General features: G+C 35.7%; 1 protein-coding gene across 2 annotated transcripts in view; it reads right to left on the minus strand.

Annotated features, from left to right (window-relative positions):
- Positions 1–239: 239 nt before the first annotated feature.
- The window catches only part of GFPT1 (glutamine--fructose-6-phosphate transaminase 1), a 66,611-nt gene continuing 49,430 nt past the window's right edge, over positions 240–17,420 (minus strand). For both annotated transcript variants that reach the window (XM_060116722.1, XM_060116721.1), the window contains 5 exons: positions 9,693–9,807; positions 9,318–9,445; positions 8,195–8,362; positions 7,362–7,523; positions 240–6,722 (listed from right to left, as the gene is read on the minus strand). In XM_060116722.1, coding sequence (XP_059972705.1) covers positions 6,678–6,722; positions 7,362–7,523; positions 8,195–8,362; positions 9,318–9,445; positions 9,693–9,807 — 618 coding nt within the window. In that variant the 3' untranslated portion in view covers positions 240–6,677. The remainder of the gene's footprint in view (positions 6,723–7,361; positions 7,524–8,194; positions 8,363–9,317; positions 9,446–9,692; positions 9,808–17,420) is intronic.

Raw genomic sequence — 17,420 nt, forward strand, 5'->3', positions numbered from 1 at the left:
TTTCCACTTCACTTAAAGCACAGAAAAAGCCTACCTATATGAAGAAGTTTTAAGATTTTTTGTTTCTTTCAAAGAAAGAAATGCTTTGAACTTCAGTAATACATGATTCCAAGTTAATAACCAAGAACATAAGACAGAAACCCTATGAAGATCTCCCACAGTTCCTAGGTTTCTGCATAGCAGCAGTAAAAGCAAATTAAGAATAAAATCAATATTGAGTTTATAATTTTATTCAAAGGACAAATACAAAACAGAAAGCAAGAGATAAAATTCAAAGCAAATGTGCTCAATATTTCAAAACAACTCTATGTACAAAGTAAATAGGAAAAAACAACAACAACCAAAAGCCCCCGTAAATCACACCGGCTAGATACATTCAAATCTAACAGAAAGAAACCTGAATTTAATGCAATTTCGATTACCTAGAAACTGAAAGTCTTTATCGTCTCAGACTATTTTCCATCCCAGTTAGGGGCATTATTTGAAGACAAAGCTTTCTAACGAGTCCATCTCACATTGAACTTGCCATAGTAAAACATCCTTGACTGATGCCACACTGGCTTTTCTTAATGCCAACAACAGTGTCACCTGAAAGGGGCCGTTGGCAGAAACAAACTGTAGTGATCCTGACACATCTAGACCTTTGCACCCTGGCTATTGCACGACAATCTAAAACTAACAGCTATCAACCTTTGGGTCTCACAAATTAAGAATATATTAGTTAAGAACAAGTGATCCTTTGCCTTTTAGGTATAGTGCATCTAGAACTCTCAATGAGTATTTACCCATATTCCAGGCTTTGGGAATTCTGGCCATTTTCCTTCTAAGACCTCACCATATTTATCTCCATTTCAAAGCATACAGAGCTAAGTGATGGAGGCAAAAATTAACCTCTAAAGATCCCCTGGGTGTGCAATAGCTGTGAGTTCCACAATGTACCTTATTCGCATTGTTGGAAATAATGCAATCGGTCGCTAAACTGCAGAAGTTAAGAGCATATGAAAACATGCCAACTGCTTTCATTCTAACAGGCGTAAAGTCTTTTTAATTTTATATAAACATATACAAAGGTAGATTGATAAATGAATGGGAAGGAAATAACTATAATTCTATCCAGAGAGCACTTCTCCAATTGTTTACAAGCTCTGTTTTTTATTCCATATTTTCAATTACACATCCATACTTCATATCAAAAATTTTTTGAAATATGGAAAAGGAAATATGGCTACATAACAGCATTCTCTATAAGAAAATACATGTGTGAACCGTGGCGCTTTGAGTCAATGAATCATGTTAATATGAAGTTCACCAATATGTCTTTTCAACCTTGGAAATAATCTCTTGTGTACATGCTAACCAAAAAGAGAATAATAAATTTATCTTATTACATATATACTTCCTGGGAAGGGGTCAGCTGGTTAAATGACCTATAACCCGGCAACTTCTCTGTATATTATTACAAGATTACTTTTTTTTTTTTTTTTTTTTTTTGCGGTACGCGGGCCTCTCACTGTTGTGGCCTCTCCCATCGTGGAGCACAGGCTCCAGACGCACAGGCTCAGCGGCCATGGCTCATGGGCCCAGCCGCTCCGCGGCATGTGGGATCTTCCTGGACCGGGGCACGAACCCGTGTCCCCTGCATCGGCAGGCGGACTCTCAACCACTGCGCCACCAGGGAAGCCCTACAAGATTACTTTTTATCTCCAGGATGCTTGTTAAACTAATAAAGCTTCTACATCATTTTTTAAAATTAGATAGAACATTTTAACCTCAGATTAATGGGAGAAACTTAAGGCCTTCTTTCCTTCATCCAAAAAATTAAAGAACTTATTTTTCCTCAAATCCACTTCAGTGAAAAGTGGCCTCTTAATTTTTAGGGAGATTATTTCTTGGCCTTTAATATGCACTTGGTAAATACTTACTGATAGTGAACTGAAGAGAATTTAAAGAAAACCTTTCACTAGGAGTAAAGCTAAATTTTATGTTAAAAAATGTGGCCTGTGGAAAAAATGATCCATGCTGGTGTGGATCTGGGCTTTGCTGCAGAGCAACACAGAGTGAAAGAGAGATGAGAGATTGGGCTCAATTCTACGGGAAGGCAACACAGCGCATCTATTCATTCAAACCACCCTGGCATAACTCTGTCTCCTGCAAAACACAGCAAGTGCTGTAAGCACTAGGGATAGAGACTTTAGCTTGCTGTTTATAAAAGGATCCTGTAAAAGGACTCTTTGTTCAATAATTAAGAGATTGCCAGATACTACAGAAACTTTAGATTTGGAGTATATGCTGTACTTGCTATTCACCCATCTTAAATATCCTTCTTTTGCAACTATCAATTCACTTAAACAAAGTTGTTGATCACTGCATATACCCTGTAAATTTGCTAGAAACAACATAGTGTCACAAAAAGTTCTAAAAGACTTGAGAAAGTATAATATTTACAGAGTATAACATCAGAAAAAGTAGAGCCTTTGTTTTATCTAATAATCCTTTTTAAAATAATTGGGAAGTTGGAGTGAAGACGTGACTTTTAAATATATTTATGTAATATTTCTTCTTTTTAAAAGCAACAGTAATGAATAAACTTTTAGCATCAAAAATGTTTACCAACAACTAAAGTAAACATTGGCTACATTCTTAGTACAATACAATCTTTAACACAATGACAAACATGTATACACTTCAAACATTGGCAAATTGCTTCAAAATGCAATTCTCAGCAAGTTTTTGGTAACTTATTCACAGTTCAGAATTATAGTCACTGGACTCAGAAGACATGAGGAAGAAATGACCAACTGGCTCAGTAAACTAAACATTCATCTTGAAGAACAGAAAACTGAAACAAAGGCAGGATGATTCTAAAATTTCTAGCTTGCAAGAAATATAATTTAAACAAATACTGAAAGTTTTATTTAAGCAAAAAATAAAAATTAACTGCAGAACAGTTTTAAAAAGCTAACAGGATCACTTCTATATTCATTCTGAAAACTAGTGTAGTAAGAAAGGTAATTTGAGAATTTCCTAAGAAGTTCTTGTTAGCCATTATTTATGGCATATTCCATAACATTGATATCAAGTTATTACAGACTCACAAGTTAATATGGCATAACTTTACAGTTTTGCTAGTTAACTATGATCTTTATTTTAACCCTGGATACTACTGGTTCAAAGCTAATATTATCATTCCTACTGGTTATCATGTCACAGATCTAAAGATACAGTTAAATTCATCAAGCTAGGGAAATACTGATAGATTAACAATCTTTAAATATTGTGGGGAAAAATGATTTAATTGTTAAAACTTTTAAACCTGAGGCTCTAACACTAAAAACAAAGAAGGTAATCTGAAATATGTTTTCGCAGGTAAAACACCACCTGGTATTCTGGTATACAACATCTACTAAATATGTGGATATAAGACTTCTTTATCTTTCTTTACCATTCCCTTCAATTTCTTTGGCCTTCACAAATTCAATGCGAGCTCTGAATTCTTTTTAAATAAACATTTTCAACGACATTGTGCTTTTTAGAAAAATCACTTAAGTTGTAGCATACAATAAGTAATTAACATTAGTCGTTCCCTTTTATTGCTATAGTATATATCCTAATTGAAAAAAAAAAAGAGAGGAAACTGACCCCAAAGGACTTCTTAAAATATGTTTGTTAAAGCAAACATTTCAGCTGGTTTTCCTTCTTTGAAGAGTTATAGAAATGTGTCAAAGGAATACTACCAAGGAGCTAAAAAGGGGTTCTTTTCCTCTCATCCTCATAATTAACTCAGGTCAAGAGACCTGTATGCAAAAGGATAAGACAATGTCATCTCAGAAACAATTTCCTAAGAACCTAAGAGAGAAAATCTTTATTAGCACTCTAACAGCCCCATCTGCACATCACACTGTGTCAGTTCCCTTTTAGTTGTGATGCTTGGCTGTTCTCACCTTTGCATCTAATGACTGCTGTTCCTTAGAGTACCACAGACACATGGATCTACAGCCTGTTATAACAGCTTACTCTACAAAATGCACTTCACCTCTTAGGAACATGATACGCACCAAAACTTGGACCATGATTTAAGTGAACAAATCCACTCACAACATTTAACAGCTCAACTTCATTTTTCCACTCTCTCACCCTGTGCCTTCCAATGATCCTAGTCTCCATGAGTGATGAGTCCATCTGGGGACAAGTGGACTTTGCTTTAAACAGGATGTGTTTTTCAGTTTCTAGTACAGTGACTTTCCCATAATAGGGTGTTGACAGAGTTATAACAAGCTAAAAACAGTTAACATTAATTTTCCTCCTACCATCTATTCCTATGGCATAGGTGATTTAAAAAGACAGAAAAGCTGACTGATGCCAAAGTTACAATCATGTACTTGGCCATGTGTTAGATGCTAACATGACCTCTGGCCTACAAAGGGCTCATGACCTGTGGTAAGGAACTCTAAGTTATACATGAGTGAATTTAAATTTTAAATGTACTACAAGAAAGAATTTTTTACAGAAAGGACTCCTTTTGTAGAATATCTTTCCTGAAAAATCAGATTTTCTTATCCTGTATTATACTGGTTTTAACTGAGCATCCACACTTATTAGCAGTTTGCCTCATTACAGTATTTTTTGTGTTCATAATTCATAAAAGCATCTACAAATCACTACACTAAACAGGGTAGAGAGCAAGAAGAAGGGGTAGGGAATGGAAGCCACGTTTGTTTGGAAAATATCACTTTTTTTTTTCTCACTATTGGTTTTTGAGATTCGGTTTAGAACTTGCCCTAGCCTGAAGTGTATATGTGTGTGTTTGAGAGCTAGAGAAAGATAGACACACCAAACACGCACACACACAGAGGGAGAGGAAACAGAGACTGAAAATTAATGATTGATTTCACATATCAGTTTCCCTTAGAAAGCTAATTTGAACTTTGGAAATGCTACAAATCCATATAAATCATGTACATAAAATGCTAATATAATGTAAGAATGACACTACACACATACTAAAACTAGCAGGCCTACACAAAATAATATTAGAAACAATTAAAATAAGATAAATATAGCTATAGTAGCTATATAAATGTGAACAGTAATCCTATTTCATTTTAAAAACAGGTTTCTAGTCTTAATCTAAGAGTCCTTCTGAATTACCTCAAAATATGCCAATTCTTTGTCTAACCCTAACACAAGGCAGAATTCTATGCTTCTCTTCCAATAGCTACTAGAAAATCGTAACCTCATCAAGAAGTTCAAACACAGAAAAAGGAAAAGACTGAGCTTACTTAATTATACTAAATATCTTACCTTCACAATTTAAAAGTGAAAACTTTTGAAAGAGAAGGACTGAACCAAAACATAAACACACTATCCTGTAACGCCCAAGGTGTGGCCAAAAAAGCTCCGTGAAGAAATTATTACAATTTTTGGGTGTCAAGCTAATATTCTACTTTAAATTTTTTAATCTAAATTGTAAGTTTCCATTTCTGACACTAGCTAGCTGAAGGCACCTCAGTATTATTTATATCTTCTTCATTCCTAAATATTTTTCAGGGGTAGAACAGAATATACAGAGAGAAAAATACCTAGAAAGTAATACTAAATTTTATATAATCCTTCATTAATATCAGTGTAAAGCATATAGCTTTTTCTAATTCTAGCCCATCGTATACATTTAGAGTCAAATGATTCGTCAAAAGACTTGTAAATCTTCCAAACAACTGCAAGGAGCTTCCAAATTGGCACAAAGGTACTACTAGTTTGATGCAACAAGGCAGTGAGAGAAGTTAAAATTAACTGCTGGTAATTCTTCTCTGGGACAAAGTTGAAGAGAATTCTGAATATATTGGTATTAATTTGAGACATTGATAGCAACTCTGTGTGGTGATTTCAAAGAATAAGATAAAATGTCATTCAGCAGTAATTAAAAAAAAAACTACAGATACGAGGAAATTAAAAACCACTTTCAGGAGATGAAAAAACAAGGAGTAGGATATACAACATGCACGTATCCCATCTTCAAACTTAAAATCATATTGTCAATTGTACAAAGCAGCTCAAATTTAAAGTTTGTGCTATGAAATTGTGCAAGTATTTTCTATCAAGGGCTGGAGAAAACCAACGCACTACTATACTATTTATCTTCCTAAGATACCTTGACATACAGGTAACAGGCAATAAGTTTGAGAGACTAAGGTTAACAACTTAGAAATCCCACAAAGAAAAGTTTTCAGTTTTTAAGTTTTACAGTTTGATTTAAAAACAAAATAACAAAACAAATTTCAAAATAAATCACAGCATCTTCTCTTTATAACTGAATTAAATGTCCAAGTGCATTGCTGTTGGCTTTAAATATTCCAATTAAATGCACTACTCTTTCATTGGCTGCCTCTCAGATTGAAGTGGAGGGCCCGGAAATCCAACACTCAGCATCCTTTAATGAAAATGAGAGCTAAATCTCTTTCTGACACCAATACCAATATAGATTCCATTATTCAAACTCCCTCACAAATTACTGGGAAAATATGAGGTAATTTCACAAAAAACACAAATTGAGTGGAATAATTATAACTGATATATAAATAAGGATTTACTAGAAAAGGCTTAGGGGGTGATATTTTAAATCAAGGTTTTAAATACAAAAGGTGTCTTGTGTTGCTTAATTGCCCAGTTTCAGATGTTCCTTATTCTACGGTTACAGATTTGGCTAGATTCCGCGGGAAATCAACCTGCAAAAAAAAAAAAAACCCAGCAATTTTTGAGAGATTATACAGATATTGGGGGGGGATGGCTATAAGCAAATTATTTTTGCTTATAAAAAACATAAAACAGAAAACATGTTCATTAACCATCTTTACTATAGACTACAAAGAATTAGATTAGAAAATATAGTAATATATCTTTAAAAGACTTGAAATCAGGTAAAAGAATTCCAAAGGAGCCAGACCGGCACAAGAAAAACTCCTGTGGTCCTCTATGAGGTGGCATCCCTCTCAGGGGACACTAGAAACGTATAAGAGCAGATGTTTTGATTGTCACTTTGGCTGTCACAATGAATGAGGGACCAGGAATGCTGAGAGTCCTACAGTGTGTGAGAAAGTCCCAAATAAAGAATTTCCAATAGCTACCTCATTAAGAAACACAGAAAGAAAACACGTAATCTCCAGTCATGGAGGTAACGTCCAAGATTCCTTCAAGTTCCATGGGTATGAAAATGTTAGGATGTAACCTACAAATTGGGCCATGGAAATTAACAAGTGACAGAGATATGTATGAGGGAATTCTCAAATTCTATTGCTAAAAATTTAGAAGGAAACTATCAAAATATACCAGGGTGAAAAGCCAGCCCAAAGCGGTCCATCACTTACATCATAGCCTCTCAGCACAGCCAGGTGGAAGGCCAGCAACTGTAAGGGGATCACGCTGAGAATGCCCTGCAGGCAGTCCACTGAGTGTGGCACCTTGATTGTTCTTTTTGTGTTCTTAATGGTCTCAGTGTCTTCCTTATCACAGATCACCACTGGCCGTCCCTGGGAAAGAAATCACACTAGCAATCACTGGTTAAGCAAAAGCAGGGCTGTAACACATGAGCATGCAAATTTTGCACTGCACGATTCACACGTGGCCTCACTGACATAGGCTTATTTAAACTCACAATCCCATGTGGTAAGTCAAGGAAACAGAAACTTTGTAAGATTCAGTGCTTTCTTAAACTCACACAACTAAGAAATACCAGGCTCGGTACTTAAATCTAGGACTACCTGCCTTCAAAGCCCAAGTCTGTAACCACTACATTGTGACTAGAGAGTAACATCTTTGGAAATTTACATACAAAGCCAAATGATCTGAAGAAAACTCCATTAAGCACAGCACCAGTAATATTAATGTAAAATCTAGTTCCTCCTGAAATACACATTTAAGAATATTAAATTAAAAGAGAACAGCATACACTAATTGAAGAAGACAGGACTTGGAGACCAAGACCTCATTTTTAATCTTGGTTCTGGTATTATGAGAACTATGAGCTAGGTCCTGTCAAAACTCTTGAGTATCTCAGATTACTCACATGCAAACCTAAGCATGTTTTGTAAGCCACCTGATGGGTACTGGTCTATCACTTTAAATGTCATAAAATTCAAATAAGCTTTAGTGACCCAACTCTTAACCCCCCAAGGTGTCCTCACAGCAGCTCCTGACTTACCTGCCTAGCAACCACCTGCTGAAGAGCATTCTGACACTTGGCATAGGTGTGATCTCTCATGATGATCATGATGACAGGCATCAACTTATCCACCAAAGCTAGAGGGCCGTGTTTCAACTCACCAGCAAGGATACCTTCAGAGTGCATGTAAGTGATTTCTTTGATTTTCTAATAGGAAGAAACTAGATTAGTCTTCAGTCTGTTTTTCAAAAACCCATTCTTTAAATATTACACTAGACATCTGATGTCTGAAGTCCCTATCTATTTATCCAAAAGTATTAAAGGATCACTGATGTGCAAATATAGCTAATAGGTTAACTGATCGTTATTTCTGAATATAATGTCAACAACTATTTGGAAGTTTTAGAACTCCACAAGGACTTTTTGAAGAATTTAGACTATCATGAATGTACTCATATTTCTTTGTAACTGATCTCCCAATTGCTTCATATTTGACTTCAATTAAATCTCACACCTAGAGAACTTAATATTTATTTTACTCATATTTGGACAAAAAAATAACCGAAGTTACTTGCTAAACCCACAGTATCATGCTAAAATGTACTCTTCTTGATTTTCACTTTTGAATTAAGCATTCTGTTATACTTTGTTATACCTCAAGGTAAACAAATCAGAATGCATAAATATAAAGGCACTTTTGTAAAATTTTCACCTATTTCATTTAGTCTAAAAGTATGACTGGGACTTCCCTGGTGGTGCAGTGGTTAAGAATCCACCTGCCAATGCAGAGGACATGGATTCGAGCCCTGGTCCAGGAAGATCCCACATGCCATGGAGCAACTAAGCCCATGTGCCACAACTACTGAGTCTGTGCTGTAGAGCCTGAAAGCCACAACTACGGAAGCAGTGTGCCACAACTACTGAAGCCCGCACACCCTAGAGCCCATGCTCCACAACAAGGGAAGCCACCACCATGAGAAACCCATGCACCACAACGAAGAGTAGCCCCCGCTCGCCACAACTAGAGAAAGCCCGCGTGCAGCAATGAGGACCCAATGCAGCCAAAATTAATAAAAATTTTAAAAATAAATAAATAAATAAAGTATGGCTATGTGCCAGGTCCATAAGTCAACATTCTGAAATTGTAAGTGAGAAGACTTACCAGGGCCCCTTCAAGACAAGTAGCATAATGATAGCCACGTCCCATTATCAAGACTGACTTCTGGTGATAAAGTTCTGTTGCCAGTTTCTGAATTTCATCATCCATGCTCAAAACTTCCTTAATTAAATCTGTTAAGAAGTAATATTAGCAAAATCTATGAAAAGAGGACAATAAACTAAACCAATATAATAATAATAACATATGGGTAGCAACCGATAAAAGACCAACGTTTCTAATCTTCTGTGCTATCACTGTGGGGTTTTTAAACACACAGGTGTAAAGTATGATGCTGACTAAATAGGTACAAGCCACAACTTCACCCATTTATTTCCCACTCCCTTAGACAACAAGTAGAGTGTGTGAGTATCTTCATACCAGGCAGCCGCTTCAATCCAAGCATGATCTCTTTGCGTCTCTCTTGCATGGAGATCCTGTCATCACACATCATAAGAGCAAACATCACAAGGGATACAAACTGGCTTGTGTATGCCTGAAATACCACAAAAAAGCAGAAGAATTAGTTGAGAAGCTGGAATTTTTAATTTAAAAAGATGAAAATAAACAAAAAAATTCCCACTAGTTTAAGTGCATATTTTTTAAAAAACAGCATTAGTAGCAGCAAAGTAAACCAGTATTTAGGAAATCAACCACTGTTCTCCTTTTCCGAATTTGAACAAATAACTTAACCTTTATTTCCAAATACCAAATATAAGTTCCTTATAATGCAGTGGATGCTTATGAAATCCCTAATACAGTACCCTCAAGAAAGGAAGAGAAATGAACCAAAGGAAGGTAAGTAGAGAGTAAATCTGTATGTGCATAACCAAATTAAGCTTTGAATGTAAATCAAAAATAAGGGTTTGAAAGCCTCTCCTTAATGTACTTGCACTGGTTTTGTTGGATTTTTAAAAAATTTTCTCTTTGATTTTTCACTTTTGTCTATTTCCTGTACTTACTACTTTTTTTTTTTAATTTTGGCTAAAAATTTTTTTAAAGTTCAACTGTAGAAAAGTAAATAGAAATAAGAATAAGCCTCAATCTTATTAGTAGGAATAATTACATTAATAACATATTATTAATAACATAGTGAGTAATTACTTTCGATTTTTACTATTTTTTTCCTTTACATTGTTAAGAAAATTATTAGTAGGTGTAATTTTATAAGTTGTGCTATTCTTTTTTTATTCTATTTTATTTTTTAATTTTATTTTATTTTTGGCCACGCTGCATGGCTTGCAGGATCTTAGTTCCCCAACCAGGGATCAAACCCGTGCCCCCTGGAATGGGAGCAAGGAGTCCTAACCACTGGACCACCAGGGGATTCCCCAAGTGTGTTCATTTTTTTTTTTCCATTAACTAATTAATTAATTTTGGCTGTGTTGCATCTTCATTGCTGTGCACGGGCTTTCTTTATTTGTGGCGACCAGGGGCTATGCTTTGTTGCAGTGCACGGGCTTCTCACTGAGGTGGTTTCTCTTGTTGCGGAGCATAGGCTCTAGGTGCACAGCCTTCAGTAGTTGCGGCACACAGGCTTCAGTAGTTGTGGCACACGGGCTCAGTAGTTGTGGCACATGGGCTAAGTAGTTGTGGTTTGCAGGCTCTAGAGCGCAGGCTCAGTAGTTGTGGCGCATGGGCTTAGTTGCTCTGCGGCATGTGGGATCTTCCCGGACCAGGGATCGAACCCATGTCCCCTGCAGTGGCAGGCGGATTCTTAACCACTGAGCCACAAGGGAAGCCCATGTGTTTGTTCTTAATTAACATCACAAGCACTTTCCCAAGACAGAATGCTTTCTATCTTGTTTACTAGTGTGTAATAACCTTGAGCAGTTTTTTCCCTTTTGGGCCTCAGATGGTCTACCTCTTAAAGATACATAATACTTACAAGATAATCATGAGAATTAAATGAAACAAATGTAAAGCATTCAGCATAATGCCTGACATACAGGCTCAAAACAAACTTTTCATTAATGAAAATTTGAACTAAGAGACATTTATTTTCGGAGGCTACAGAATGCAGATGTTTTAAAACTTGCGGTCTCACTGCCAAGCCCATTTTGATTCCTGTTAGCTACATATGAATGTGAGATATGCCTATTTTACCATATTCTTTGCAATATTGAGAACTACCCTTTTAACAAGTTTTTACCATTAGACTGCTGGACAATGTACTCTCACGACTACTTCACCATACATATCTTGAATCCAAAAAATTAAGATTATTTTTCATATTTGTTAGCCATTTATGTTTTCTCTTTTGAAAGTTAATTTCATTATTCTTCACTTGTTTTTTGACTTGGGTTTGTTTTCTTTTCAGTTGGTCTTAAAAAGGTCTCTATTGTTACATTTCAAATACATTTTCCCAGTTTAGGTTAACCTTTTACAATGGTGTTTATTCACACAGAAGTTTTAATTTTTTAACTTTATGTCATGCTTTGAAGCTTAAATAGTCCTTCCATCCTAACATCAGTTAAGCATTATTAAATTTTCTTAATTCTGTTGTTTCCACTGTCCCTTTTCTCTTTTTTCTTTACATTTTTATTCATATGAAATTAATTTTAGTGCAAGATGTTAACTTGTTTTTATTTTTATAAATACACAATTTTACCTCCATTTCGCCCCACCCTATCTCTCAAATGTCAAGTTTGAGACATTTCCTGTAGCCTAAGTTCTTTGATACACTAGAGCTATGTTGCAGGACTATAGATTCTGTCCCAGATTTGTCATTTTATTTATAAAACAATATTCCCATCCAGAAACATCATTTCTATAAATTTGTTAGGCATTTAAAAGTCTAAAGAGTTATACAGTTTTCATTTATTTGACAAATATTTATGGATATCTTACACATTTCCTGGTAGACTTATTTTTAAGTATTTTTTATAGCTATTGAAAAATAGAATTCCCCCCCCTCCAAACACACACCCCCGTACTTTTCTAAGTAGTCATTGTCAGTTTATAGAGAAAACTTTCTGTATATTTCAAAAAAATTTTTAAGTATAATTGACGTATATTATATAATTTACAGGTGTACAATAAAGTGATTCACAATTTTTAAAGGTTATACTCAATTTATAGTTATTATAAAATACTGGCTATATTCCCCGTGTTTTACCTTGTAGCATATTTTACACATAATAGTTTGTACCTCTTCATCCTCTCCCCCTATACTACTGCCCCACCCCTCTTCCCTCTCCCCACTGGTAACCACTAGTTTGTTCTCTATATCTGGGACTCTGTTTCTTTTCTGTTATAGTCACTAGATGGTTGTATTTTTTTAGATTCTACATGTAAGTGACATCATACAGTATTTGTCTCTCTCTGCCTGACTTATTTCACTCAGCATAGTGCCTCCAGGTCCAACCCTGTTGCTGCAAATGGCAAAACTTCATTTTTTTTTATGGCTGAGTAGTAGCCCATTGTGTGATATTATATATAAATATCACATCTTCTTTATCCAGTCATCTGTTGGTAGACACTTAGGTTGCTTCCATATCATGGCAATTGTAAATAATGCTGCTATGAACATTGGGGTGCATGTATCTTTTCAAATTAGTGTTTTTATTTTCTTCAGATATACACCGAGAAATGGAATTGCTGGATCGTATGATAATTCTATTTTTAGTTTTTTAAAGATTCTCCATACTGTTTTCCACAGTGGCTGTATCAATTTACATTCCCACCAAAAGCGTATGAGAGTTCTCTTTTCTCCATATCCTTGTCAACATTTGTTATTTGTGTTCTTTTTAGTGATAGCCATTCTGATAAGTGTGAGGTGGTATCTCATTGTGGTTTTGATTTGCATTTTTCTGATGATTAGCGATGTTGAGCATCTTTTCATGTGCTTGCTGGCCATCTACATGTACTATTTGGAGAAATGTCTATTTGGGTCTTCAGCCAATTTTGTATTCAGGTCTTCAGTTGTTTTTTTGATGTTGAGTTTTATGAGTTGTTTATATATTTTAAATATTAACCCCTTATTGGTCATATCATTTGCAAATATTTTTCACATTCAGTAGGTTGTCTTTTTGTTTTGCTGACGGTTTCCTTTGCTGTGCAAAAGCTTTTAAGTTTAATTAGGTCCAATTTGTTTATTTTTGCTTTTGTTTCCATTACTCTAGGAGAAGGATCCAAAAAAATAGTGTGGCGATTTAGGTCAAAGAGTATTCTGCCTATGTTTGTTTCTAGAAGTTTTATGATTTCCAGTCTTACATTTAGGTCTTTAATCCATTTTGAGTGTCGTTTTATATGTGGTGTTAGAGAACGTTCTAATTTCATTCTTTTACATGTAGCTGTCCAGTTTTCCCAGTACCACTTATTGAAGAGATTGACTTTTCTCCACTGTATATTCTTGCTTCCTTTGTCATAGATTAATTGAACATAAGTGCGTGGGCTTATTTCTTGGCTCTCTATTCTGTTCCATTATTCTATGTGTATGTTTTTGTACCACCACCATACTGTTTTGGCTACTATAGCTTTGTAGTACAGTCTGAAGTCAGGGAGCATGATTCCTCCAGCTCTGTTCTTCTTTCTCAGGATTATTTTGGATATTGGGGTCCTTTTGTGTTTCCATACAGATTTTAAAATTACTTGCTCTAGTTCTGTAAAAATGGCATTGGTATTTTGATAGGGATTACACTGAATCTGTAGATTGCCTTGGATAGTATGTTCATTTAACAATATTAATTCTTCCAATCCAATAATACAGTATGTTTCTATCTGCGTTGTCTTCAATTTCTTTCATCAGTGTCTTATAGTTTTCAAAGTACAGGTCTTGTAACTCCTTAGGTATATTTATCCCTAGGCATCTTATTCTTTTTGAAGCGATGGTAAATGGAATTATTTCCTTAACTTCTCTTTCTGATAGTTCATTGTTAGTGTATAGAAATGCAACAGGTTTCTGTATATTAATTTTGTATCCTGCAACTTTACCGAATTCACTGTAAAGCTCTAGTAGTTTTCTGGTGGTGTCTTTAGGATTTTCTATGTATAGAATCATGTCATCTGCAAACAGTGACAGTTTTACTTCTTTCTTTCCAATTTACAGTCCTTTTACTTCTTTCTCTTGTCTGATTGCTGTGGCTAGGGCTTCAATACTATGCTGAATAAAAGTGTTGACAGCGGGCATCCTTGTCTTGTTCTTGATCTTAGAGGAAATGCTCTCAGATTTTCACCACTGAGTATGATGTTAGCTGTGGGTTTGTCATATATGACCTTTATTATGTTGAGGTAGGTTCTCTCTGTGCCCACTTTCTAGAGAGCTTTTATCATAAATGGATGTTGAATTTTGCCAAAAGCTTTTTCTGCATCTATTGAGATGATCACGTGGTTTTTATTCTTCAACTTGTTAATGTGGTGTATCACAATGATTGACTTCTGGATACTGAAAAACTCTTACATCCCTGGGATAAATCCCACTTGATCCTGGTGTATGATCCTTTTAATGTATCATTGAGTTTGGTTTGCTAATATTTTGTTGAAGATTTTTCCATCTATGTTTTTCAGTGATACTGGCCTGTAGTTTTCTCTTTGTGATATCTTTGTGTGGTTTTGGTATCAGGGTGATGTCAGCCTCACAGAATGAGTTTGAGAGTGTTCCTTCCTCTGCAAGTTTTTGGAATATTCTGACAAGGATAGGTGTTAACTCTTTTCTAAATGTTTGGTAGAATTCACCTGTGAAGCCACTGGTCCTAGACTGTTGTTTACTTGGAATTTTAAAATTACTGGTTCAATTTCATTACTAATAATTGGTCTATCCAAATTTTCTATTTCTTCCTGGCTCAGTCTTGGGAGATTATACATCTTCAAAGAATCTGCCCATTTCTTCTAGGTAGTCCATTTTACTGGCATATAGTTGTTTGTAGTAGTCTCTTATGATCTTCTTATTTCTGTAGTGTTGGTTGTAACTTCTCCTTTTTCATTTCTGATTTTAATGATTTGTGCCCTCTCCCTTTTTTTCTTGATGAGTCTGGCTAAAGGTTTATCAATTTTGTTTATCTTTTCAAAGAACCAGTTTTTAGTTTCATTGATCTATTATTTTTTTAGTCTCTATTTTATTTCTTCTTTGATCTTTATGATTTCTTTCCTTCTACTAACTTTGGGCTTTTTCTTTCTCCAGTTTGTTTAGGTGTAAGGTTAGGTTGTTTGTATGAGCTTTCTTATTTCCTGAGGTATTCTGGTATCACCATAAAGTTCCCACTTAGAACTGCTTTTGCTGCGTCCCAAAGGTTTCGGATCATCATGTTTTTGTTTTCATTTTTCTCTAGGTATTTTTTCATTTCCTCTTTGATTTCTTCAGCGATCCACTGATTGTTTAGTAGCATGTTGTTTAGCCTCCTCATTTGTGTTTTTTGCAGTTTTTTCCTTGTAGTTGACTTCTAGTCTCATAGCATAGTGGTCAGAAAAGATGCTTGATATGATTTTAATTTTTTTTAATTTATTTTTGGTTGCATTGGGTCTTTGCTGCTGCGCACAGGCTTTCTCTAGTTGTGGGGGCTACTCTTCGTTGCGGTGCGCAGGCTTCTCATTGTGGTGGCTTCGCTTGTTGTAGAGCACAGACTCTAGGCACGTGGGCTCAGTAGGTGTGGATTGCACGCTCTAGAGCACAGGCTCAGTAGTTGTGGCACACGGACTTAGTTGCTCCGCAGCATGTGGGATCTTCCCGGAACAGGGATCGAACCCATGTCCCCTGCATTGGCAGGCAGATCCTTAACCACTGCGCCACCAGGGAGGTCCCTTGATATGATTTTAATTTTCCTAAATTTACCAAGTCTTGTTTTGTGGCCTAGCATGTGATGTATCCTGGAGAATGTACCAAGTGCACTTAAAAAGAACGTGTACTCTGCTGCTTTTGGATGGAATGCTCTACACATATCAATTATGTCCCTCTGGTGTAATGTGTCATTTAAGGCCAGTGTTTCCTTATTGATTTTCTGTCTGGATGACTGGTCCACTGACGTAAGTGGGGTGTTAAAGTCCCCTACTACTATTGTGTTACTGTTGATTTCTCCCTTTATGTCCTTTAGTATTTGCTTTATGTATTTAGGTGCTCCAATGCTGGGTACATATATATTTACAATCATTTTATCTTCTTCTTGGACTAATCCCTTGATCATTATGTAGTGTCCTCCTTTGTCTCTTGTAACAGTCCTTAAAATCTATCTTGTCTGATATAAGTATTGTTACCCCAGCTTTCTTTTGATTTCCATTTGCATGGAATTCCTTTTCTCATTCCCTCATTTTCAGTGTGTGTGTGTCTTTAGATCTCAAGTGAGTCTCTTATAGGCAGCATATATATGGGTCTTGTTTTTGTATCCATTCAGCCACTCTCTCTTTTGATTAGAGCACTGAGTCCATTTATATCTAAGGTAATTAATGATATGTATGTTATTGCCATTTTGCTACTTGTTTGGGGGTTGTTTTGTAGGTCTTTTTTTTTTTCCTTTTTTCTTGTTTTGTTCTCTTGTGATTTGATGACTATCTTTAGTGTTGTTTGGATTCCTTTTTCCTTTTCTGGTTTATATCTATTATAGATTTTTGGTTTGTGATTACCGTGAAGTTTTTATATAGCAATATGTATATATATGTGTGTGTGTGATTGTTTTAAGTTGCTGGTCTCTTAATTTCAAATGCATGTTAACAACCCTGCATTTGTACTCTCCTCCTCTCATGATTACTGTTTTGGATATATTTTACATTTAACTGTATTGTGCATCCCTTAACTGCTTATTGTGGATATACATTATTTTACTGCTTTTGTCTTTAACCTTTCTACTAGCTTTGTGGGTGGATAACTTCCTACTTTTACTGTATGTTTGCCTTTATTGATGAGCTTTTTCATAATTTTCATGTTTCTAGTTGCAGCCATTTCTTTTTCACTTAGAGGAATTTCCTGAACATTTCTTGTAGAGCTGGTTTGGTGGTGCTGAACTCTTTTAGCCTTTGCTTGTCTGTAAAGCTTTTGATCTCTCCATCAAATTTGAACAAGAGCCTTGTTGGTTAGAGCAGCGGTCCCCAACCTTTTCGGCACCAGGGACAGGTTTCGTGGAAGACAGTTTTCCACAGTTGGGGGTGGGGGGGTGGGGGGGTCCAGGAGGTAATGCAAGT

This window comes from Mesoplodon densirostris, chromosome 14 (genome assembly GCF_025265405.1).
Source record: "Mesoplodon densirostris isolate mMesDen1 chromosome 14, mMesDen1 primary haplotype, whole genome shotgun sequence".
NCBI lineage: Eukaryota > Metazoa > Chordata > Mammalia > Artiodactyla > Ziphiidae > Mesoplodon > Mesoplodon densirostris.